Genomic DNA, 26,904 nt, shown 5'->3' with positions numbered 1-26,904 from the left:
TTTCTGCCTGCTGCTAGGAGTCATCAGCTTGGCTGTAGCGAAACGGATGGACGATAGCAATGTATGCGGTCCAAACGTCGCAAGTTCCAAATGCGTCAGCATTGAAGTCATGCCGAATGAGAAGGGGGGGGGGGGGGGGGTTGTGTAGGCGACAAAAACTATATACCACAAGTCTATCTCATGTCTTATGATACTCATGTATGAACAGCTCTGAGCAATACAGTTTGCTCCAACTGCGACCGCTGTTATATGTATCTGCACATGTCCAGATTAAATGATGAAGGGTAAGTGTCCTTTTGCGTTTCTTAGAAAGTCGAACCTGACGTATACGACCATTATGACGACATTAGTGCAGCGAAGGATAGTGATCGCCAACGCACAAGCGAAGCGAACGCCCATAAAGAAACGCGCGACTATTAAGCCTGCGAATTGTGAAGAAGCCTGGATTTCACTGTTTGTGGTGGTTGTGGATGTGTTCTATAGTGCCGTTATCATACAAGGACAGTGTAATTACGCTGGCTCCATGGTTCACTGCCGCAAAGTTGTATCCTCTCTTCAGTTCAGGCTTTGTACAGTAGTAAGCGTGGCAGGGGAAAAAAAAAAGGGCCGACGGTCCCCCACCTTGTCACAGCGGTGCTGCCGCTTAATGGCGCATAATCGTAGTCTGCATTATCTTCTCCGTTGGCAGTTGTTATCTTCACGTCGGCTGTCTTCGGTATCTTATCTCTGCTCTGTCTCTCTCTGTCTCTCTCTGTCCTCTCCTCTGTCACTCCTCTCTCATCCTCGTCTCTCTCTCTCTCTCTCTTCTCTCTCTCTCTCCTCTCTCTGCTCTCTCTCTCTCTCTCTCTCTCTCTGCTGTTTCAACACAAATAATTCATATTCTTGGTGCTTTCATATTCGGTTAACCTTTGCTATTGCTTCTTCAGATCTCGCCGTGACTTTGCTAACTATGAATCTGCAGTACACTACGCGTCGTCACTTTGCTCTATCCATTGTAATTCGCTTCCTGTCGTTGTCTTGCCTCTGTTATTCTGTCATCGTTTTCGCTGGTGTTTTGGTAATCACTCAACTGCCGCTTCACTACCGCAGCAGGTCACTTGCCTATCACTCGTGTTTAGCTACCACTGACTAAAATCCTTCCTACGAGGGTAGTGTTTCTCGAAAAGGTCACGTGGTGATAACATTGAATTCACACGTCAACCTCTGCGTGGATAGCAAAGGCGTGTGCGATGAATTAAAAGGCTAGCAACATTGTAAGATGGGCGTTTATGCAATAGGACAAAGTTAATTTTTGATGGCGGTTGAGCGAAACCACGGAATTGCATTACAACAAAAAACACCATCAGGCCCAGAAACAAGACAATGACATTTAAAAAGGTTTCAATCAACGAGTAACACGTTAGACGAAACTAATTGACAGCGACAATCTCTCGTAATCTCGTTATAATATTAGTTTCGGGGAGGTTTCTGACGGTGCATTCTCGTGTAGGTTTTCACGGTGTTTGCAATTGTCGCTAACATAGTCATGATCAGATCGTGGGCAACCGATTTTCTAGCAGCGTAATGCAAATTTGCCTTTGATGGAAACTACACTGGCTTCTAGCGATTACATTTTTTAAAGTTCGTAATTCATTAAATACAACTCTGCATGATTTTTTAAGCTAATGAAGTTGTAGCTGTGCTTTCTCTAATATTTGTCAAGCCTGCATCTACGGTTAGCACATCTAGTCTTCACATCTGTCACTCGCTCTTTCGTGCCTATAGCTGCCACCCACTCAATCCTTCATCAGCAGAATATTTTTTGCTGAATTGTCTTAAATGTCTTTCCCATGCAGGCATCTGCTCTAGCAGGCATCTGGCGCGCGCGCCTACGTCAGCTCTACCATCTCTTCCTGTTTCAAATATCTTTCCCAACTGCAGTGTGAAGCTTGTCCGGGTCTGTGTGATCATCTCTATCACACCACTGCGTCCGCCTGGTCGCTCTCGTGTGACGCATGTTTTCTCTCTTGACACCTGTCTTGCTTTGTATGACCACATGTCTTTCACTGTTTGCACACCTGTCGCTACTCGGATTGTCAATCTTTACTACTCCCCGAGGTGTGACATTCTGTCTTTCTCTCTGCGTGGAAATTTCAGTATTGCATCTGCTTCCTTGCGTGGGTGTTCGCACGGTGTGCAGCTACCCGTTAGCTTTCCTGCTGGTGACGGAGAACGTTGGTGTTGCCCAAACCTGTTACTTGCTGTGTTCGCTGCCTAAAAAGGCTTTCTTATTGCAGCTTGGAACTCGTCAGTAACTTCATGAAGTACAGATAACGATTCAGGATTATGTTCAACGAAAAAATGGGTTGCCTTTGCGCATTTAGGCGGCAAAATAGGGCGAGCAGGCTTGCGGGTGTGTATTGCGTAAAGGCTCTGAAAGAACCAATGTAGGAATGTGGGGACTAAGCAGGCAAGAAAGGCACGCCAACGACGCGTCAGGATGATTTTGGCTACTTTAAACGTTCCAGCAAAAAGCTGACAGTATGTTGCGAAGCTGCGCTTGATCTGTTGGGCTGCGCAACACGTCGCTGTGGTCCAATCATGATCGAACTATAACGATGTAGGTCGTACGTCAATCGAAGCAGCAACACGGTCCAACGTAGATGGCAGCCAATATACCAGCTGAACTCCCTTTAGCGTTTACCTTATCATAACACACAAAGGCTCCATGGCGGCCAAACGTGTAAATGCCTAGAGGCTCCTGCCACTGAACGACCACAGATTGTATACAAGCCAGAGCCGGACCATCACACATTGATGTTTTCGCTGGCTCTAGCAGTCATCAGCTGTTGTAGCGAAAAACGGATGGACGATAGCTATGTAGCGTCCAACGTCGCAAGCTTCGCAAATCGCCAGCAGCTCGGAAGGCGCTAAAGTGTTACGCAGCGACGAAAACCACGCATGACGCATTGGATGCTTCTGAGGGAGCCTGTGGTTGATACTCATCCGCAAATATAGCTGATACGCAATCACCAATCGCTGATGTTATGTCAGCGACCGAGCCAAAACACCCATGAATAAAGTAGTTCTTTTGAAGTTCTAAAGGAAGCTGCAACGTGACGTAATTCGACGATTATAATAATATTTAAAAATTCGACTATTGTTATTTTGCAAAAACAAATACGAACGAAAGTAAATTACACGTCCGACTACAGCAAATTATTAGATTGTTGGCTGCTGCTCACGGTGGATATGCACTGTAGTGTTCTAATACTGTCGTGAGATAATCCAGGATGGAGTAATTAGGACAAGCTGCACTGTTGGAGCTCCATCTATAACGCAATCTGTTCTTATGGACTGGTTGGTGCGTGCCGTTCCTTCCGCAGGTTGCTAAGTTGTCACTTGCCGACCTACCCGAAATATTTTTTCGCCTCCTCATGTTCTGTTTCACTTTGTTCAGCGTTTTGGCCCTGACTGCTGTTGTGCTTTGATAGCTTTATCTGTCACAGCCTTGCATTCTGAATCTGACCACGCTGGTTTCGGACGTTTTGCTACCTATAACTCCGGCGGGTTTACTTGTCTCTATATCGAGCCTGCCGTTATTTCCTCTTTCTGTGTTTAATTCATACATGCCTTTCACAAAATAGTTGAGGAATCACAAATATCAATATCGTTTTAGAAGTATTTAACGGGTTTCAGACAAGAACAAAACCTGTGTGAGAAACTGATATCACGTGCTTTTCGGCTCATGTACTCCAAAAACGACATGATTGATCTAGTAAGACACATTAAAAATATGGATTTCATGTGATGAAGTACCTTCCGGTAATAGCATCAAGAAACCTAGCTGCGATAACAATTAAATTAAACGAATAATGACGATTGTCTTTGGCATGTTAACCCGCGTTTCGCAATTCTTACACGCCCCTGGTCGGAGAATCTAATCGAAACGTTATCCTGTGCGGCACATGCTAAGAGTTTTGCGAATGCCCATAGCAGTACTTAGCGGGCGATAACAGAAAAATCGGAAAATATTGATACAATCATTCAAACTTTGCACAACTTGTTCTCCAGTGATACTATGCATAATCTTGCCCCGATTGGCAATTGAAAATTCAAGATATGGCGATTTTTCAATATGCCGACAAACATTAGCCTCTCGATTGACGTTTTGCTTAGAAGATTTGTAGTTGGAACCGATTTGCATGATCTAGGTTGTCGGATTCTTAGATGTTTCAAGCCTGCTGAGTAGATTTTCCTGTTATGAAAGCACACGGACACATATTTATATACTTGGGGCTCCATTTGTTCATTGCATACCTTGTTCAGCGATTCAGCCACATCACATTGGATGGACTAGCTGGTCACTGGTCTCACCATCGGTGTAAAGCTCTTATTATGCTCCAAAAATGGATGCTCAGGTGCACGGCAATCGGCAACACCTGTAAAACCGCGTTGGTCGCCGGGCTTAAAACTAGACTGAGCGTATCACTACAGAAGGTCTCTTGCGTGTGATGGAGTAATCTAGCTCTAATAATTTGCAAGTGCAATAAGTTGATAAAGTTCCTTTGACAGGAGTGATTGTCGGGCTACAACCAAGACATTGTGACATCACCTGCTGTAAACCCAAGCATGGCGTGTTCAGTCGTCAGCTAGGAAAATTAGTTGCATCAATACTGCAATCCCAACCTACTAGTCGTCCCAAATCTGCTAATCAATCCCCGATCAGTTAGGCAGGCCGCAACCTGAATGGACAGGACGTGTGCACAGCGCGGGAGAGCCGAGCCAAAGATAACGGGTTTGTAGTTGGATGTAATATCAGAATCGCACGGACTTATGACACTGGATGAACGATCGACTAGGTTAGCGACGGTGCAAAAATCTAAGTTGTATCCGGCATAAACCGAAATGTATATAACATGTACATGTGGTAAAAAGGATAAACCCTCTAACCCTGAACGTCAAACTAACCATGACGAGTTTCTACTGTAAAAATTCGTGGGAACACTGAAACTGGACCAAGTGTTGCCTATGTCAGGAGAGAGAAAGAGATCTTAAAAGTCCCTCCAGGCCGAATCTTGCCAGAAGGGGACGACCTATAAGGTGCGCACCTACAGCAGCAACACCATGAGCAGACCAGAAGTGCCGCAGCGAAATAGTGCCTTGTAGTCCCATCCTGTAAAACACATTGCTATGAACTCCAACTTCTGCTCTGCGTTGATCGCAGGAGGCCACGTTAAACCCTTGCCACTTGCTGCTTGCTGCCGACCCTACCTCTTGCGGCGCTGCTGACCGGGAACCTACCCTTTACCAACTTGCTGGCTATGGCCTGCCACTCTACCCTTGCCAATGCTGCTGATGGCCACTACCCTTGCCGTCTGCTGCTCGCTGCTATAGGCAACCCGACTCCAAGGAAGAGCACTTCTCAGCCGTCCTTGCTGGTGCATACGCACACGAAAGAACATATCTGCGCGTGTCGAGCACACTCCCAACTCTAGGCTGTCGTAAATGAGCCTCACAACTCCACTGGCGGGCCAAGAGAGCAGTTTCAATCATTCATGTAACGCGCTCTTCACTGAAGCGATGAAGTGACATAGTGCCTTTTGCACTATCATTCAATCAAGCAAACCGTGTGCCTTGTGCCTATCCAAACAAGAGCTAGATCACCGAGGAATTCTCTCTAAGGAGAACGTCCGTCGTAAAATGACGACTGTCAGTTTATTCTCGCGACTGGTTCAAGTGCGTCCTTGCGCAGTAACACAGTCTGTGAAGCGTGTGTCAAGAACCTTGTCCTCAAGCACAATATAAACCCCTATTCACATCTGCCTAGACAATTCTTTAGTGACGGCGCAAGTCTCACTACGTGTCAGAAGTCACAGCTGCGATCTGATAATTCTTGAGAGCTCGCAAAGGTGCACATCATGCCCCAGCCGGAGCAACCCAAAGGGATTAATACCAAATTAATCGCAGTGTGGATGGCTTAGCTACGTTATCAATTCCGTGCTTGAGCTATCTACGGTCACTTCGAACAGCACACTTGATGATATGCTAAAGGCAACATCTACTTCCCAAGAGCTGGAATACTAGTCTGTTGGCCAAAGGTATGAGGCCGGTGACGTCTAGTGCCTCTAGCGCGATGTGTACCCTTGCGCTGCTGCTGGCTTGCCACCTTACAACTTGCCCACTGCCAAGCAGCTAGCACCTACGCCTTAACTCGAATGCTTGCTGACCAGCTGCCCTGACCCTGATAGCCGCTGCTGCTGATCTTAATCATAAGCCTTGCCGCTTACAGCTGCTGCTGCTACTGCTCGCCCCACCATACAGTCCACTTGCCAACTGGCCGCTGCCTATGCCACCTTACCCTTGCCACTGCCGTTGCCGCTGCCACCTACCCTCGCCGCTGCTGTCTGGCCCATCTACCCTTGCGCTGCTGCTTGCTGCCTGCCATTCTACGCCTTGCCCGGCTGCCGCTGCCACCTTACCCTTGCCGCTGCTGCTGCGACCTACCCCCTTGCCTGACGGCTGCTGCTGCCGACCGTACCCTGCCACTGCTGCTGCCCACCGTACCCTTGCCCTGCTGCTGCCGATCTACCTTTGCGCGCTGCTGCTGCTGCTGCCACCAGTACCTACCTTGCAGCTGCCGTTGCCCTGCCTACCTTACACTTGCCAGCTCGCTGCTGCCACCTACCCTTAGCCGCGCTGCTCGGCCTGCTGCATGCCACCGTATACAACTTGCCGACTGCTGCTGTCTGCCCACCTACACTTGCCACTGCTCTGCTGGCACCTACACTTTACGCGGCTTGCTGCTGCCCGCTAAACCCTTGCATAGGCTGCTGCTACCTACCCTTGCGCTGCCACTGCCGCCGCTGCACCTAAACAGCCGTTTTTTTTTTTTTTTTTGCTTGCCACTGCTGCTCCATTACCCCTTGCCAGGCCGCTGCGTGGCTGCTGCTGCCCATACGCTTGCCGCTGCTGCTGCCGGCCATCTACCTTTGCCGCTGCTGCTGCTGCTGCCACCTACCCTACCCTTGCCGCTGCCGCTGCCACCTACACTTGCCGCCGCTGCTGCCACCTACACTTGCCACTGCTGTTGCTGCCACCTACCCTTGCGACCGCTGCTGCTGCCACCTACCCTTGCCACCCGTGCTGCCACCTACCTTTCGGTCCGCGGATCCTGACGGTAAGCTGGCCGGCGCCGGCACCTCGCGTCTCACAGATGAAGCGGCTCTGGTAGAGCGCCAGCACTCCGTCCTCGATGCCTGGCCCGTACACCTTCACCTTGCTTGCGTCCGGCGCGCCGGCCACCCTCAGTACAAACGGGGAGCCTGCGGGAGGGAGGGGGTGAGCGTGGTCAGAAAAATCAAGGGTCGGCAGGACTGTTGTAACTCCTAAATGTTGCTGTAACTTGTGTGTAAGATTTCGTTTCAAAATTTCGCGAATGGTGAGCCTTGGAATGGTCCGAAATATCGCAACGTTGGTACGACTAATGGCGATTGAAAACATCACTTTGAAATTCCACAAATGGCGAGCCTAGGGGCGGCATAGTCAGAAAAATTGCGAGTCTTCAGGACTGTTGTAACTCTATTGCAACTACTTTTGCAAAGAATTTCCCATTTTTGTAAATTCCATGAACGACGCACCTAGGCGACGTCAGAAAAAACCTACGTGTCGTTACTGCTGTCATAAGTCGTAAAATATCGCAACTTTTACGCAAAACATTTCTCTTCGAAAATTCACAATCACAAACCGTGTCGATGGCCCCGCGTTCGTACCTGGTATGATATAACATCGCAATATAATTATAATCGCAATAAAATGACTTTCACGCAAAATTTCTCTTCAAAATTTCACAAACCGCGAGACCTTTGCGTCGACAGCCGCGCGTTCGTACCTGGTACGTTTTCTCCGTCATACTTCACGTGCAGTGTGTGCTTGCCTGCCTCCTGCGGGCGAATGTTGAGAGTGTACGTGCCATCGCGGTGGTCAAACAGCTCACAGTAGGCTACCTTCTGCGGTCCGACGCAATGCGCGGTCAGTTCACCTTCAAAGAAGAACCCAAACGTGATTCCTTAACGGAAGCCAAATTGAGCGATCCGCACACGATCCACACAGAAGTGTTCAGGAGTCGACTGAATGAATTCCAGAATTCACGTGTTCAACGCAAAGTTTAGTTAATTAGTCGCGTAGCTAATGGGTTTAAGTAAAGTCGGTCTAGTAAGTCATCTAAAAGAATTAGTAATAGTAATTAGTTAGGCTGCAATTAGTTTTTACATCTATCTTCTTTACCTTAGTCAGTTATGGAACTTTAAGATGATCAATAACTGTTTTATCATTGCCTCTTTTTTCAAATTGATTGGGTTTTATTCAGCTAAGCTACGTGTATACAAACTGAAAACTCTTATTAGGTAAACGAATGGAACTAAATTATCAGTCGGTGCGAGCCGAAATAGATACTTGCCAAGAAAGCTGTGGGTGACTCCTGACAGCACTGCTTGTGTACTCGGGTTAACGAACATATCGGCAAAACATGCTTACCGGGTCCTGCTCTCCTTGTGTCAATCTTCGACACCAGATCTCTCCCGATGACACCGCCCTTCAAGCCTTCGCCGCTCAAGGTGACCTTGTTCGGGTCACACAGGCTGCCCGTGACGCTGACCTTGAACGGTGACCCGCTGACGTGTCTGTCACCCCACATGATGTTCAGGAGGTAGGCGCCTGCAAACATGGCCGAAAAGAAAATGGACGCCCGTCGTGACCTTTGATTTCGCTCGCGCTGGAAGTACTGCTGGAAGTACTCGCGCTGGAAGTACTACTACTGATTTCGCTCACTGCTCATGAGTAAAGAGGACAGAGAAGGCATACCCTTTCTTTGTGCAAGTTTCGAACACGTTCGATTACCACCGCCTTTTCCTGTAATCTTTGACCAGTTAGTAGTGCCAGCTATCGTCCATAGACTTACACGTCTCTCGCGCAATCTCGTTTGCACCGACAAATTACAAGTTGACACATTTAACAAATCAGGGGCGTGTACAGGATTTGAACCAGGGGGGGGGGGGGTCTAACCGTAACCCAAACTTGCGAGCACGCAAAGGGGGGGTCTGGGTTACTAAATTTCTGAAATTAGACCCCCTTAGATGCGTTTTCTGCGCGAGCAAGGGGGGGGGGCCGGACCCCCCCTGTACACGCCCCTGCAAATCTTGCGACTCGATGTTATTTTCGTTGTGTTACGATGTGTTCATAAGCAATTTTCTATGCTATAACTGCTTATAAAATCTTAGTGGTTTTCAAGTTAGTGTAATCAGTGATATATCCACTGCGAGGCAAGACTACATTTAGCTATATTTTATACGGATTGAGCGTTTCTAAGCCAGAATCTCGCAAATATTGCTTTAAGAGTTCACGAGAATGAATCGCGGAATGTGGCGACGTACCAGGCGTGTTGATCACGTACACGCAGCGATACACATTGTTGTCAATCTGTTCCACGTCGACTGGTATTCCAAATCCACTCTTAGATGTACTCTGAATGCTCGCCACTGGTCTTCCTGCAAATACACATATATTAATAATATATAAACAATATGCGCATATCATTTAATCATCTATCATTTGTTTTACACACAACCACATATACAGGTCACGACAACTCTGATACACTATGTTAGTGTCCAGGGTCCTGATAGGCTACCCCAAATCTTCACAGTTAACATTTGGACGATTTCTTGTTATTACCACTATAACAAGCCAAAAACCAATGGACCTAAAATCTACATAAAAAATCAAGGTAAAGCAAAATTCGTGAAAATCATTTTTACTACTTGGGGCTATCATGTTTATACATCAATTTCTGAAAGGGAATTATGAATCATGCAGATAAAAAAAAATCGAAACTGCCAGCATTTTGCACTAACACTGAAATATACGGCCATTTCAGCCACCACGGTATACCCAGCATCACCAGCACACTCTTCAAGGCGATTTAAGCTGGGTTTACACTACTGACTTTATGTTGTCAAATTGGCGAATTGGACCAACATCGAAACTATACAACCAACAATTGGCAGTGTAAACGCAAAAGTTGGGGGAGCAACTGGTCAATAACAACTAGTTGGGAGATTAGAACATGTTCTATTTTCGCCAACTCTGTGTTGCCGAATTGCAAAATTGGTCCAACTCACCAATTTGACAACATTACGTTGGTACTTGGTAGTGTAAACGCAGCTTTAGTCGAGAAACCTTACTCAGTCATACGTACCGGGTGCGCAGTGTGAACCATCAATGATGAACTCTGCCTCTTGTTTTGTCTTCGCCTCCTGTAATCCTCGGCCACGCAGAATCACCTTGGTGTTGCCCTCTGTGCCGGAAATGTGCTTGGTAGTCATGCTCGACGATTCAACCACATGTCTAGTCATGCTGCCTTTAGATGGCGACACCGGGCTTCGTGAAGGACTCGAAAGCGTCGCGTAACCTTCCATCGGCGATTTTGGCAATGGCACTTTGTTCCAGAATAGTGATAGTTCGTAGTGACCTGAAATACGAGAGCGAGCGTGAAGTCAATACGATGGGTTTTGCGATATAACCTTAATCGCCGGCTACGCAATAAAATTAAAAGTAAAACAGATTCCATCATTATTATCAATACAGAACACGCGATTAATAGTGCGATCAAAATAAATTCGAGTTCATAAACGGAATTCTCAAGGTAACGAAAAATAAAGTAATAAAATAAAGTAATGAAAATAAGTCGATGAGTTCTGAGAAATGACACTTAACGAGTTCGTAAACGGATATTCTCTCTGCCTCTGCCGAGTTTTTTTTCGACGTCGGTTTCAACGTCGCGAGATTCCTACCTTCGATGGGAGGCGTGAAGCAGACTCTCCGCCTCGTGTCACTCGGTTTCTCCACAGCCACCGGCACTTGGTCGTGGGGACCGTCTACGTCGGCCATGATCTCCCCTAACGAGCAGAAGAAACCCATAAAATCAGCTTGCCACACGTACGTGCCATTATACGCGCGTTGTAAGAAGCAAAATTAGTCTCAACATTAGTCTCAACATCAACTTTTTCTCGTAGGCCGTCAGGAAAAAAAGTGGTGAAGTTACGAGTCGCTCATACGCAGTGTATAGACGTATATACGGCCTACGAGAAATAGTTAATGTTAAGAGTAATGTTAGGACTAATAATGTTGCTTCTGACACTGTGTCCCCGATTATTTCACACGTGATTAAAGGCGGGCGTGTGTCCGCTGCCACGCACAGCCTGGCATGCTGTAACAATCTATACGTACTAACATCTATACGTGTTCCTGGTCGTTTTTACACGGGGAAATACACATGGAAAGGTCTGCAACTGTACTGCCTGCTGCAACAGCGCGTGATCCGAATAGTGGAAATTAGATTGAGTTAGGGCAATATGCCAAGATGTTTTCTGAATGGTAAAATCTCGGTCAAACCATCTTTAACCCCAAAGCTGCGTGTGAACGCGTGCCAGTAAATAGCTTATCATGCAGCAAAGTGACAGAAAAAAATATGGTTTACAGAATCAATGTACTATACCAGGGTTCATAGTAGTAAGACACATGTTGAAATAAGGACTTATAAGACCCTTTCTGGAGGCCAAAATAAGACTTTTTTACGCGATTTCTGATAGATCACCGACTATTAAAGTACACTAATAATATTTATATACACAATTGCACAGCAGATTTCAGCGAAATTCAACACAGAAAATGTTGAAAAATGACTATTAAGTACTTTTCTAAGATTTCACAAAAAATAAGTACTAATAAGGGCCCTTATTTTATTTTTGGCAAAATAAGTACTTATAAGACTTTGGAAGACCCGCTACGAACCCTGTATACGAAAGATCCGCCCTCTAGTCTTGGACATCACATCTTTGGTATTTGACAGAAACTTTGGAATTTATCATTATATAACTGGAAGCTACTCTATATATACTGGAAGTTCTCTCTGGCTAGCAGGGCATTCTACGAGCACCGCGGGGGAGTGTTGTGCTCGCTCATACCTGGACCAGCCTCAGTGATGTCGAACTGAATGCGTTTCTCCTCTCCGACCTTCAGGTAGAGCCTATTGTTGGCGTCCATGATGCTGTGCCAGCCACCGACGACCTTCACCCTGCGCGGATCTGTGACCTTGGGGTGATAGGGGCTCCCTACGACAGTCATGGTCAAGTTATAGAGCATGAAGCCATGCACACGAACTCTGGCCTCTACCACTCTGCCACCTCTTCATACAGATAAATGTACATATACACATATATTGGTATGTATATACTATTATCTGAGATCCTTGACACTTGCATCTAGTAGATGCTCTATATCACCTATAGATTCGTTTAAAATCCATACATTTTAGCTAAATATCTTCAACATAATTTAGGAAGACAATAAAAAAACACGGTTTCTCGTTTTTATTTCAACATGTCTCAGTCAGAATTCAGACTCAATGTTAATTTTGCAATCTCTCTTCCCTTCTCGAAAGATGGATTCACATAACATTCTCCTCCTCCTTCCCTTCCATAACACGCGGTGATATATGTCAGCTGTTACCTGTTATTTCCCTGCCGTTGCCGAATATTTTGATATTAAAGATTCCCACTTCTACAGGTGTGTAGAAAATCTTCCATCCCTGCTCAGGCACGGGTCTCACGGTCACCTTCGCGATGGAATTCGGACCTGGAGAACCGCGCATAAAAATTCATTGATTTCCAAACATATTCCTGATTGCTATTCTTTAGTGATGAGGTGCTCAACTGTTATGCTATTATGAATAAACAAACGCCTCTCTGATTGTAGCAGCACTCAATTACCGAATTTCCCATCACTCCTGATAACACACTTGACCTGCAGATGGAATCACCTGACAAACAGACCACCATCAATATTCAGAAACGCAGCGACTCGTAGATCACTACTAGCAGACATGTATTATTAGATATCAGCTATATTTGTATGTATATATATATATAGTACAGATAATAATATAGCTGATGTAATAATATACATGTAAATAATGTCTAACAATACATACTGTATTATTAGCTCTTGATATATATATATATAATTTTATTGCAGTCTATGTATTGAGTCTGCATGTATATATATCACCCTGCACGTACCGTCCACCCGCACAACAGGTTGGTCCTTCAGCCCACGTACAGTGAAATGAGCTTCCTCATCCACAAGGCATCTGTAAAGTCCATCGCCCGTCGCTATGACCATGCCGGCTTGTGCCTCGTCAGCAAGTACAGTCAGTGGACTGCCTGTAATAATTTAATAATAATAATTACTATTATAATAATAATTACTACTAATAATAATAATTAATTAAGAATTAGGACTGCCTGGACAAGCAATAACAGCGGGGAATTATACCTCAAGCATTGCCTACAGTTATTATTACTGTCTACGCTAGTCATGCAGATCCTGTGCAATTCGTAAACACATACAAACAGGGTAAAAAAATTAACGCAAGTCTGGAGTCAAATACTCCCTGCTTTACTGTCGGATTCCATGATTTGACATATGCAGGAGTCCGTGTGACTCCCTGAAAATTCTGCTATACTAACTAGTTCATTCCAGAGCGGACTCCCTGATTTGACATATGCAGGAGTCCGTGTGACTCCCTGAAAATTCTGCTATACTAACTAGTTCGTTCCAAAGCACGGCCTCGCGGAATTGCCGTATTTTTTCAGCAAATGTCTAAAGACGTTATTATTCGCAAACACGCAAATAAGCACACACGTTATTATTAATATCTTTAGTTTTAAACATCAGACTGCGGACTCCCTCATTTTGCTATGGACTCCCTCTTTTTGACGGCTGGGAGTCCGTTGCACCCCTTTGTTCAGAAGTTAATTTCTACCGCCTACATCTCATACAAACGGTGGGCAGCAGGGTCCTACGACTGTTTGGCATATATGTTTTACGTAGGAAAAATTTCTGTCGTAGTTTATTTATAGAGTCAATCCTATGTTAGCAGCCACGTGTATATTATGGACACCTATTTTTAGCGTTCATGACAAAAATCCCCTGCTGAGAAAAACCGTGTCACATGATTAAAATAGAAACTAGAGAGTATGCAATCTGAATGACACAGTAAGTAACACACACAGGCCGTGTAACATCGTACCATGATTCCCCTCCTCTCCTCCCGACTAAATTTAAAATGACACCTATTTTAGCATTCATAACAAAAATCTCATCGCATAATTAAAATAGAAACTATAGAGAACATATAAAGGACACGTTTGGAGTTCCCGTGTGTGACCGCAATATAGAGATTGTACTGTACATGTACTTTATGTTACAGTTGAACTATTATAGCTATTTTAATTATCATTAAAAATCGGAAAACGATACACTGGTTATCACAGTTTTATCAAGCTCCATTAAACGTTGGAATTACTTTCTCATTATTTTAATTCGAGCTCAGACGATTATTACTCGGCGGCAATGACGTGCACGCTGTCGCTCTCACACACTCGCTCTAATGTGCTACAACTTTCATAATGTAATTAACAGCAGTGCATCGAGAATCACTGCGACATGATCCGACATCGCCACAAAGCGACTGGAATATGGGAAACGATGTGTGCACGGACTCGTATTCAGTTTGCATAGTTGTTAAGTGAATAGATCAATGCGCTTTCCACGCAAAACAAATCTGCACGTGTTTACTCGGCGCAAGTTAATCGTGATAACATGTTGACCGCACTGACACGTGTACCAGCCTGTTCTGCTTGCATCTATGACAAATACGACATAGGCATATACGCTCTCCTATGACACTACTAGTATTTGTCATAAGAAGATTCTTCCTATGACATTGTTGTATGTGTTGTGCGCATCATAGGAGTTTAGGAGCGCTATTATGAACGCAAACAGTGAATTTCAGCTGTAAAGCGGAACGAAGTTGACTCGCCAATATTTATCATAGGAAGAATCTTCCTATGACAAATAGTGTCATAGGAGAGCGTATATATGCGTATGTCATATTTGTCATAGATGTCAGCAGAACATGTGGCGAGTACGGTCTTAGATGAAACAATGTAATGACGTATAACAACAGGGATGAGGTGTTTATTGCTAATGGAACTACCTGCCTCTGATTGCAATTTTCAAGCGCCTCAATTACACGCCTACCGAATGACTGATCGAAGCGAACAATGTCATAGCACTATCATTGGATCGTGCCTGCCTTAAGGTTCAATAAGTATAAAAAGTAGATCAATTGGGCCAAACTGTTCAAGTAAGAGCACATATCTGTTTTTTATTGCACTAGTGCAAAGAACTATAACGAACCAATACGGTCAGATTTAATTTTTGTGAATATTTTTCACGTTGTTGGCAATAACAATATCTAAGACTGTGGTGCCTCTGAGCCAAAATCTTCTTTCATCTTCGAAACTATGACGCATGCCCAATGGGATACAATGTCATTACAAGGAAGTTCTTTCAGAGAAGCTCTATATTATTTACACTCGCACACACGAGTCTCGAGAATTCTATAATAATTTTTTTTTTTATACTATAACATAGCCGTAGGCTGTTCCTGGGGCTGCTTCTGCTGGGACATCAGCAGCAGCAGCACTAATTTAACATCCTATCCTATCCTATAATAAATTCTCTTGAGTGGCTCTTGGTGAACACGTATATCGTCTCTCTATGTGTCTTCCTTTTAGATCCGATCCGCACGTAATTTCACACAGATACTTCGTGAGGCCTGCAGATAAGGTGTTACATGCTACTTTTCTCGGTTTGCAAGTGTCACACGTATTTTGTTCAATTTTTTATTGGCTTAGCGTCAGCAACATTAACCATGTTTATTGCTAACTTTGTGTAGCATCTTCATAACATAACTTTTTTATATATACAATGGAAACATCCAACCAGCAAGCTAAATCCGTAGAGGCTGTCCAGGCCTCTTCTTCACAGATGCCAGCAACATTAAACTATGTTGCCAATAGTAGATAGAAAACCAAGGCTACCAAGAAGCGCTGACGTGGACACCTGCATGCGATCGACAGAGTATCATATATATATATATATATATATACGAAATAAGTAACCAAACTACATCCACACACTTCAAAGCATCCAGTCATTACGATTATCATTATCGTTAGTTAATTATCTCTAGTCACTGCCATCACCATCATTACCGCCACAACAAGCATCACTAAACTAGAATCCCGTTTCCGTTTGCGAAACAACCATCGTGCACTGTTTCATATTAATCACCTGGCATCCCCTTTCATTTCTATAGGCGAGAGCGAGAGAAGGGAGGGGGAGGTCTAGGGGACGTATTAATGAACCTACGAGGCACGTCGTCTCCGCCGTAGGTGATGACAACTCTGTGCTTGCCGGGCTCCTGCGCGACGTAACTGATGTAGGTGAAGCCACTGCCCTCGTGTATGTCGAAGGGAAGGTTGCCACCTGAGGGGCTTGTGATCGTCACGAGCAGGTCGGCCCGGCCCGCGTCCACGTAGATGACTGCAGAGAGCACAGTGTTAATGACACGCACATGCGCACGCACGCACGCACGCACACACACATACACACACACACACGCACGCACATGCATGCACGCACGCACCAACGCATGCACGCACGCACGCACCAACGCATGCACGCACGCACGCACCAACGCATGCACGCACGCACGCACCAACGCATGCACGCACGCACGCACCAACGCATGCACGCACGCACGCACCAACGCATGCACAGCTCACAACAACGCCATTTAATTTGAGGTCAAATATTTAGTTCACGATATTTTAATGTTCATCGTGCGCGTTTTCGTTCCGGCGCAGCGTCGATACGGACATATTGGAAACGCGACTCGCACCTTTAAACCCAGCCTCGTGTGCGACCATCGCCTGGGTGACTTCCTCTATGACAACTCTGCTCGGGTCGTAGACTTCAGCGTAGAACGGGCTGCCCATGATCGCGCGTCCGCTCTGCATCACGTCGATCTGATATCGCCCGGGAACGGTCGGCGACCAGTCGATCTTGTAGTCGCCATCTTTCTGCTTGCTCTGCCGCGCCTGAATGTGGCTGCCGTTCGGCGCTGCGCGTAATAAACAATGCAGTTGAAAACACGCCAATAAACAATGCAATTGAGAACACACCAAAAAACAATGCAATTGAGAACACGCCAAGAAACAATGCAATTGAGAACATGCCAATAAACAATGCAATTGAGAACACGCCGATAAACAATGCAATTGAGAACACGCCAATAAACAATGCAATTGAGAACACGCCAATAAACAATGCAATTGAGAACACGCCAACTCGCAGAGCTTTGATCAGTTGTGTAATGAGTGTTGATGCGACTGTGAGCACAAATATCGCCAACGCACGGCTGTGCAACCAACTAAGCACATCAAATCAACGTTGCTTCGGCAAAGCGGGAGATTTTTGCGCGCAGAGCGACGCTCGATTAATTTACTGCTGCTTGCTTACACGTCGGCCATTATTTGCTTCCTTCTCGACGTACATGTTCTTTATCATGATATCAGTTTCGATTCGATATGAGACCAGTTGGATTTGAGGTAAGACCGAACTACAGCCAGCTAATTAGTAGCTAAAACCACCAGCAATGCCGCAGCCCGGCCTCTTCTTATTTAAGCCTGGCCTCTCTCTCTCTTATGAACCTACTTTGAAGAAACATACTTTTACTCATGAGAGGAGTGTTTCGTGAAGTGACGCGTTTCTACACAGAAGTGATGACGCATAGGTAGGCAGAGTATAGTAGGGAGAAGCAAGTTCGGTTTTGAACCTTGCTGCTATTACAAAGTAACACTATCTGTTGGTGGCACTAGCGGCCCAAGGACGATGCTTAGAGACTGCACTGCATATCAGGGTAAACGATCGATACGGTATAACACGAGTTCTTCTAGCCCCACCAAGCTCACAACTGTTTCACGTCGCAGGACGTTTTCTCTTTCCGGTAGGTAGTGAGGAGCAATAAGGTAACCTGTGGCTAGAGTTCTCCCTTCGCTATCCGACTCATGCGGATACATTCAGAGCTACAGTGAAGCATTCTAGACACTGCCGATAAAATGGCGACAAATTCCGTTTAAAAGCTTTCTAATTAAAGCCTTTGCAGCTTTTAGCAAGAAACGGCAGCCAACGTCGTGCAGAAAAACCACACGATTACACAGTACCGGTACTGGGGGTCTTCGGCGTAAAAGCTTTCACTATTAGCTAGAAAATTCCTGAGTAATGGTCAACGTGGCAACATGCCAAAACTCAAACCCGAAACAATTTTTAGTGGGAAATTTTAATTGAAAAATAAAGAAACGAAGACTTTATAAGGACTTTATATACATTCCCTTCTTGAATATCAGCTCATTACAGCCTGTTACAGAATAACTGGCTAGCATAAACCAACGAAAAAAAACTCCCACCCATCAACCGCATTCAGTGGCAATACGTCGCACATGTTACCCGCATATGTTCATACCTGTGATGAAGGTCTCTAGCTGTCCCTCAGCTGTGTGAACCTCTGCGACAAACCAGAGCCTGTCGCCCACGCGACCACCCTTCAGGCCCCTGCCGCTGGCGACAACGTGGCCCGGCTCGTGGGTCAATCCAAGGTGAGTCTGCTGCATTGCAAAATCCTTCACGTGCACCTCAAACGGACTGCCTGCATGAACAGGAGGATGCAGAGGCAGGGATTAATTACGCGAGCGTAATTGCAGTTGGGAACTACGATATTCAAGTTGGAAATAAAGATGGAAATTGAGACACAATCGCGTCGAACGTACGACGATCACAAAGCATGCATCCGTAGAAATATACGCGCACGGTGTTCGAACTAATAATACCAACAGAACCCTTTGTAAAAACAAATCATAATTACATCTAGCCGCACGAATCCGTGCAACTGTATATACTAGAATTGCGGAACTAGTAATGAAATGCCAGCTATTAGCGAGTGAGATCTCTCATTACTACGGCGACCACTTCACAAAGGTGTGCGCAAACCACCGCTCCTCACTGCATGGTGTTTTGATAAACATCGAAGACATGCCTACTCTCTCTCTGGCTGTCAGCCGCGCGCTCTCTCACTCTCTCTCTCTCTCTCTCTCTCTCTCTCTCTCTTCTCTCTTCATCTTTCTCTCTCTTCTCTCATCTCGCTCTCTTCTTGCTCTGCTCTCCTGCTCTCTCTCGCATCTCTGCTCTCTCTCATCTCTCTCTCTCTCCTCTCCTGCTCTCTCTCTCTCTTCTCAGTCTCTTCTCTCTCTGCGTCTTGCTCTCTCTGTCTCTCTCTCTCCTTTCTCTCTCTCTCTCTCTCTCTCTCTCTCTCTCCTCGCTTTCCTCTCTCACTCGCTCCCCCTCTATATCACCTCTCTCTCACTCGTTCATCCCCTCTATACCCTCTCTCTTTCTCGTTCCCTCTTCTCTGCTTCCCCCTCCTCTCCTCTCTCTCTCCTCGCTTTCCCCTCTCTTATCTCTCTCACCCGCTCCCCTTCTATATCACCTCTATCTCACTCGTTCATCCCCTCTATACCCTCTCTCTCTCTCTCGCTTCCCTCTCTGTTCCCTCGCTCCTCTCTCTCCTCACTTTCCCCTCTTTTACCTCTCTCTCATCCGCTCTTCCCATCTATACAACCTCTCTCCTCAATCCGCCTCAAATCTATCTGAATTGATAACAAGCCTTCATCATACACATATCTAATGGTACTAAAACGTCATGGCACATCCCACCGGAGCAGTAACACCGACCTTCGCGCCGTAAAACTAACACGCCAACCTTTGGCGGATATTCATTGAAAGTAAATATCAAAGCATGTCACCCCATCCAAAACCGAGCAGCCACACCGACCAATGCACCGTAACGCTTAATACTAAAATTGATCATGACCCACTGCATTTTCGAGGCTAATTTAGTCTCAACTAGCGCGTATTTGCGCGGGATAGCGTGTACACACTGGAAAAATTTTAGCGCGCATCGGGCCCGGACTATAGTTTGATGTGGGGATCAAATCTGCAGTCTGTACGGGGTATAACGTACGCGTACCTTTAACATATAACATACGCGTACCTTTAACATATAACATACGCGTACCTTTGACGGACGGGCTTCTGGGTGTCCGTTGAAGGTGAGGTAGAGTTTGGTGCGCACGGGCTCCTGCGGCGTAAAGGTGAGCATGTAGATGCCGCTACCCTGGTTGAGCTTACGCAGAGGCACGTCGTGGCCACGCGCCTTCATCTCCGGCTCGATGTTGCCGTAACCCGCCTGCGACGTGTCAACTGCAACACGAGACGCAGACGATGTGACGCCGACGCAATGCTGACGCACGGACACACTCACGAAAACACGACACGAGCGCTCGCGCCCACGACGGACACAGGCGCTGCGCACGCACGCACACACGGCGCGCACGCACGGACACCACGGCCGCGCGCACGCCCGCAACACACAGCGCGCACGCACGGACACACGGCGCGCCGCACGCACGCACACCACGGCAGCGCACGCACGGATACACGCCGCGCACGCATGCACACACGGCGCGCACGCCACGGACACACGCAACGCAACACACGGCGCGCCACGAACGGACACACGGCGCGCGCACGCACGCACACACGGCGCGCACGCCCGCCACACACGGCGCGCACGCACGGACCACGCGGCTGCCTCGGCGCTGACGGACGCACGCACACACGGCGCGCACCGCCACGGATATCACGCTGCGCACGCACGCACACACGGCGCGCACGAACGGACATACGGCGCGCAACGCCACGGACACCTACGCGCGCACGCACGCACATGCCGCACGAATGAACGCACACACACTCACACGCACAAACGAACGCATACACACACGCTCGCACGCACGCGCATACACATGCACGCCGCACGAATGCACGCACGCACGCGCGCACGCATACACATACATTAGAACAATTATCAGTGGTTAATGTCTATTGTGTGGGGAGAGAGAGACCTTTGGATAGAGGACGCTCCTGCTAACAAACATAGTCAGCGCGAATCCTCTTAAAATGTCAGTCAGTGAGCCTTTCCCTCTTGGGAGAGAAGTAAGCCGTTAACTACCATAATTAATTTTCTCTGTAATTATGCTCAGAATGAGCGAGAGAGCCGTCACTTTGAGGCCGCTCACAATAAACGTTTCTAAAGGTTCACCAGCTTCTATTCACCAGCTACTTTTACATATCACTTAAAAAATTTTCACCCATCCCTCCACGCTTACACACACACACAACACACACCACACACACACACACACACACACCACCACACACACACACACACCACACACACACACACACACACACAGACACAGACACGACATCAGACACAGACACAACGAACACAGAACCAAGACAAGACACAAACCACAGACACAGACACAAGACACAGACACAGGACACCAGACACAGACACAGCACAGACCAAGACCAGACACAGGACACAGACACAGACACCAGACACAGCGACACAGACACCAGACACAAACACAGACACCAGGACACAGACACGGAACAGACACAGACATCAGACACAGCACACAGACACAGACACAGACACAGACACAGTACACAGACACAGATCACAGACACAGACACAGGGACACAGCACCTACAGCACACAGACACAGACACAGACACAGACTACACACAGACACAGACACAGACACAGACACAGACACAGACACAGACACAGTCACGACACTAGCACAGGACACAGACACAGACACAGACTACAGACACAAGGACACAGACACAGACACAGTACACAGACACAGACGATCAGACACAGACACAGACACAGACACAGACACAGACACAGACAACAGACACAGACACAGACACAGACACAGACACAGACACAGACACAGACACAGACACCAGACCAGACACAGACACAGAACACAGACACATGACCATCAGACACAGCACACAGACACAGACACAGACCACAATACACAGACACAGACACAGACACAGACACAGACACAGACACAGAGCACACAAGAACACAGACACAATAGACACAGACACAGACCACAGACAAGACAGTCAACACAGACACAGCACACAGACACCAAAAGACATCAGACCACCAGACACAGACCCACAGACACAGGACACACGACACGAAGACACAGACACAGACCAACAGACACAAGACATCAGACACAGACACAGACACAGACACCACGACACCAGCCACACAGACACAGAACACAGGACACCCAGACACATGACAAAGACACAGACACAGACACAACACGACACAGGACACAACACAGACAGCAGACACAGAACACAGACACAGACACAGACACAGACACCAGACACAGACACAGACACAGACACAGACACAGACACCAGACACAGACACAGACCAGACCACAGACACAGACACAGCACACAGACACAGACACAGACACAGACACAGACACAGACACAGACACAGACGACACAGGACACAGACACAGACACAGGATCACGACCACAGACACAGACACAGACACAGGACACAAGACAAACAGACACAGACACAGACACAGACACAGACACAGACACAGCACATCAGACACAGACACAGCACAAGACCACGGAACACAGGACACAGACACAGACACAGACACAGACACAGGACACAGACACAGAACAGACACAGACACAGACACAGACACAGACACAGACACAGGCACAGACACAGACACAGGACACAGACACAGACACAGACACAGCACACTAGACACAGACACAGACACAGACACAGACACAGACACAGACACAGACACAGACACAGACACAGACACAGAAACACAGACACAGACCACAGACACAAGACACAGACACAGACACAGACACAAGACACAGACACAGACACCAGACACAGACAACAGACCACAGACACAGACACAGACACAGACACAGGACCACAGACACAACACAGACACAGACACAGACACATACACAGACACAGACACAGACACAGACACAGACACAGACACAGACACAGACACAGACACAGCCACACAGACACAGACCACAGCACAGCAGACACAGACCACAGACACAAGACACAGACACCAGACACAGGACACAAGACACAGCACACAAGACACAGACACGAAGGACACAGACACAGGACACAGGGACACAGACACAGACACAGACACAGACACAGACACAGACACAGACACAGGCACAGCACAGACACAGACACAGACACAGACACAGAAGACACAGACACAGACACAGACAACAGACACAGACACCAAGACACAGACACAGACAACAGACACAGACACAGACATCAGACACAGACACAGACACAGACACAGACACAGTACACAGACACAGACCACAGGACACAGGACACAGGACACAGGACACAGACACAGACACCAGACACAGACACAGAACACAGACACAGACACAGCACACAGACACAGACACAGACACAGACACACGACTATGCAGACACAGACACAGACACAGACACCAGACCATTACACAGGACACAGCACACACTAGCACACACACACCACAACACACACACATCACACACAACACACAACACACACATCACACACACACACACACACACACACACACACACACACACAACAAACACACACACACACAAACACACACACCACACACACACACACACACACACACACACACACACACAACACACACACACACACACACACACACTACACCTAACCCCCCCTCACATACACACACACATACACAAGCACGGATGCACGCACATACAGACACACGCACACACGCCCGCACACAAACGCACCCGCGCGCGAAAACGAATTACGCGTGTAATTTAGACTATACGCTTAATTGGAGGCGCTGCCATAGCACCTGTGAGGCGCCTCGGCACGCATTAAACCCGCTGGGAGTGTGGGTGTAGTTTAGTAGTTAGTCGTAATTAGCAAGCCGATGTCTACACATGCGGCGATTTATCACGCAAGGTGAGTGAACACCGGGGTGACCGGGCACGCGCAATGAAGGGTGGACACCGGGTGACCGGGTCACCACAGTGCGCGCACGGCAGTGTGCAGCAAACATAGCCGCCGGTCGCACGCACGCCAACGCGCCGAGGCTAACGCGACGGCGAGCGACCCAGTGGGAGATGAGCAGCTCAGTTATCAGGCGCTATGCGCGTGGTGCGCTCGGTGACGTGTGTGTGTGTGTCGTGTGTGTGTGTGTGTGTGGTGTGTGTGTGCGGGTGGTGTGTGCTGCCGTGCGCGTTTCGTGTGGGATCCCCAGGCGGCGCGTGCGCATTGTGTGCGTGCGTGCGCATTGCGCGCGCGTGTATGCGTGTGTGTGCGCGCGCGTGTGCGTGCGCTTGTGCGTGCGTGTGGCCAGATACTCTCTCACATGTCGCTACTTGAGGGCTAGCCAGCCAGATGAAACGCTACCTCATGCGGCTTCGCTAATCATCGTACGGGATGATAAATTAAAGCAAGACTACCGCAGGAAATTGTTTTCCAGTGACGACAGAAGCAGCGAAAACATTCCAATAACCGCCCCGCCAGATCTTCAGCCCGCGAGACAGAGATCGGAATCCATCAGAACAGAATACACACTCGCGATATGTAGTTCGTCGTCCAGTCTATTCTCTATTACTGTGGCGCACGCCTACCTTTCAAGTTGAGCGTCTGTCCGACGACCCCCTTGCACTGCCACGCTTCCAGTATATTTGTATTAACAGCGCTCTGATTCTATTCTCTATTACTGTGGCGCACGCCTACCTTTAAAGTTGAGCGTCTGTCCGACGACACCGTCATCAGCGGCGTGTACGCGGATCTTGCTGACGTCATACACCTCGCAGACGAACGGAGATCCGGGAATGGCGAGGTCGTTGTAGATGACGTCCACCTTGTGAGATCCGACCTCGTTCGGTCGGTACTCGGCCCGGTAGATGCGCCCTTTCCACAGGTACACCTGGCACTCGACCGGGTTGCCACGCGGACCTGTGAAGAACAGCCGATTGCGATTATGATTATAGCCATCACCTGATTATTACGTCTTAGCAGTTGTCTGGGTAAAGCTTACCGATTTGGCTTGAGTGCGGTGGCTCAGAGGGGCCATCATATCACAGAGAAAAAAAACCTAAAGTAAAGGGCCGGACACACTAGGCGATTTTAATGCGATCTAATCGGGCGACTTTATCGCCCGATTCTATCGCCCGATTCTATCGCGAGAGTCGAGTGAACACGACGGCGAGTTTCGTTTTGACGGCGAGTTTCTACCGCCACCTACCGCACACTACCACCACCACGTAAACATCCACATAGTAACGCGGCCTAACCAGTATCATTGAACAACTCTGATTTGCCGATGAATTGTACAATCGGGCGACTAAATCGCCGACCCGGACACATTAGGCAATCGAGTCGTGCGACTGAAATAATCACCCGATAATATCAAAACGTTTTGATCGATGAGATTGAATCGGGCGACTAAATCGGCGGCGACTGACTGAACACATTTTCAACGCGATTTTCACCGGCGATTGAGTCGCCCGACTGAGTCGCCCGATAAAATCGCCTAGTGTGTCCGGCCCTTTAGTGATATCCATGGATCTCCAGGATTTAGTGAATAGATTAATGGTCATTTTGGCCACCATAGTCTGATAACTTATTATTACTATTATTATTATTATTATTATTATCTTATTATATTACTTATTATTATAGCCTGTCTACGTTATAATCTGTGTGTGAGGAAACACGCCTGAACAGTGCTTCGGCAAGTGGCCAGGCACCTTACTTGAAAAACATAGTACATACAGAGCATCATACTTGAAAGCAACGATAATTAAAATGAAGAGTACGTAATCAGCAGGTGTTCAGATCTAATTAAGCCTACGCACGTGCGCCTGCAGAGATAAACTCATCTACCTAATATATATACACACGCACGCACGCACGCACGCACACACACGCACGCACGCACGCACGCACGCACGCACGCACGCACGCACGCACGCACGCACCACACCACAACACACACACACACCATATATATATATAATAAATAATATACGAGCGCGTACTTCCAAAGGAATCCAATATATACTACGTCGTTGTTTCTCATGCTGTAATGTTGTTGTGCTGGCTGTGATATAACCTCCCGTCGTTTCCACGCATACGCGCCATATCTCTACTCCGATAGGAATGTACGTAAATGGTAATGTAAATTACAGCTTATATTTCAGCCTGTTCTGCTTGCATCTATGACAAATACGACATACGCATAATACGCTTTCCTATTGACACTATTTGTCATAGGGCAAGAATCTTTCATGTGTTGTGCGCCATCATTAGGAGTTTTATGAGCGCTGATTATTGAACGCAAGCAGTGAATTTCAGCTGCTAAAGAGCCAATATTTGTTTCATAGGAAAGAACCTTCTATGACACAAATCGTGCTCATTAGCAAGAGCGTAATATGCAGTTATGCCGTATTTTGTCATAGACATGACAAGCAGAACATGTTGTATATTTAGACGTGGGATGATGTGTGTACGTGTAGTGTGGGCGGATGTGTGGTGTGTGACCATGTGACCTTGCTGCTGTGTGTGGCCCCCACAGCCTCGGAACCAGCTCGCATCCGCACACACACGCATATTGCAAAATATATGTTACCGTTACCGTAGATCCTACCCGTACCGCGGCACCTTAACCGGATGTGCGTGTGCCACTTAGCACCTGCGATGCAACCATTTATTATTTAGTTTCGCCCCTTAAGCCCGCATACGTATCAGCCTCGGTCCGCGCCACCCGAGTCACACACACTTAGCGTTTTCCAAGGCGAGCAAAGCGTGAGTTAGCAATCCCCTTGTTAGTAATCTATGCTCTCCGAGCCGTACCGCACCA

The 26,904-nt window shown here is 47.2% G+C and overlaps 1 protein-coding gene across 1 annotated transcript in view; it reads right to left on the bottom strand.

Annotated features, from left to right (window-relative positions):
* LOC106810146 (filamin-B-like) overlaps nucleotides 1-26,186 on the bottom strand; it is a 33,419-nt gene extending 7,233 nt beyond the window's left edge. The window contains exons 1-16 of the mRNA XM_014813426.1: nucleotides 26,180-26,186; nucleotides 24,777-25,040; nucleotides 20,081-20,265; nucleotides 18,837-18,846; nucleotides 18,473-18,655; nucleotides 16,850-17,071; nucleotides 16,318-16,491; nucleotides 13,116-13,259; nucleotides 12,547-12,672; nucleotides 12,003-12,149; nucleotides 10,830-10,934; nucleotides 10,235-10,507; nucleotides 9,411-9,524; nucleotides 8,515-8,694; nucleotides 7,871-8,020; nucleotides 7,137-7,304 (exon numbers count right to left, since the gene is read on the bottom strand). Of these exons, the coding sequence (XP_014668912.1) occupies nucleotides 7,137-7,304; nucleotides 7,871-8,020; nucleotides 8,515-8,694; nucleotides 9,411-9,524; nucleotides 10,235-10,507; nucleotides 10,830-10,934; nucleotides 12,003-12,149; nucleotides 12,547-12,672; nucleotides 13,116-13,259; nucleotides 16,318-16,491; nucleotides 16,850-17,071; nucleotides 18,473-18,655; nucleotides 18,837-18,846; nucleotides 20,081-20,265; nucleotides 24,777-25,040; nucleotides 26,180-26,186 (2,452 nt within the window). The remainder of the gene's footprint in view (nucleotides 1-7,136; nucleotides 7,305-7,870; nucleotides 8,021-8,514; nucleotides 8,695-9,410; nucleotides 9,525-10,234; nucleotides 10,508-10,829; nucleotides 10,935-12,002; nucleotides 12,150-12,546; nucleotides 12,673-13,115; nucleotides 13,260-16,317; nucleotides 16,492-16,849; nucleotides 17,072-18,472; nucleotides 18,656-18,836; nucleotides 18,847-20,080; nucleotides 20,266-24,776; nucleotides 25,041-26,179) is intronic.
* Between the last annotated feature and the right edge of the window lie 718 nt (nucleotides 26,187-26,904).

The sequence above is a fragment of the Priapulus caudatus genome, unplaced genomic scaffold (assembly GCF_000485595.1).
Source record: "Priapulus caudatus unplaced genomic scaffold, Priapulus_caudatus-5.0.1 Scaffold413, whole genome shotgun sequence".
Taxonomy (NCBI): domain Eukaryota; kingdom Metazoa; phylum Priapulida; class Priapulimorpha; order Priapulimorphida; family Priapulidae; genus Priapulus; species Priapulus caudatus.
This window is presented reverse-complemented; position numbering and strand designations above follow the sequence as displayed.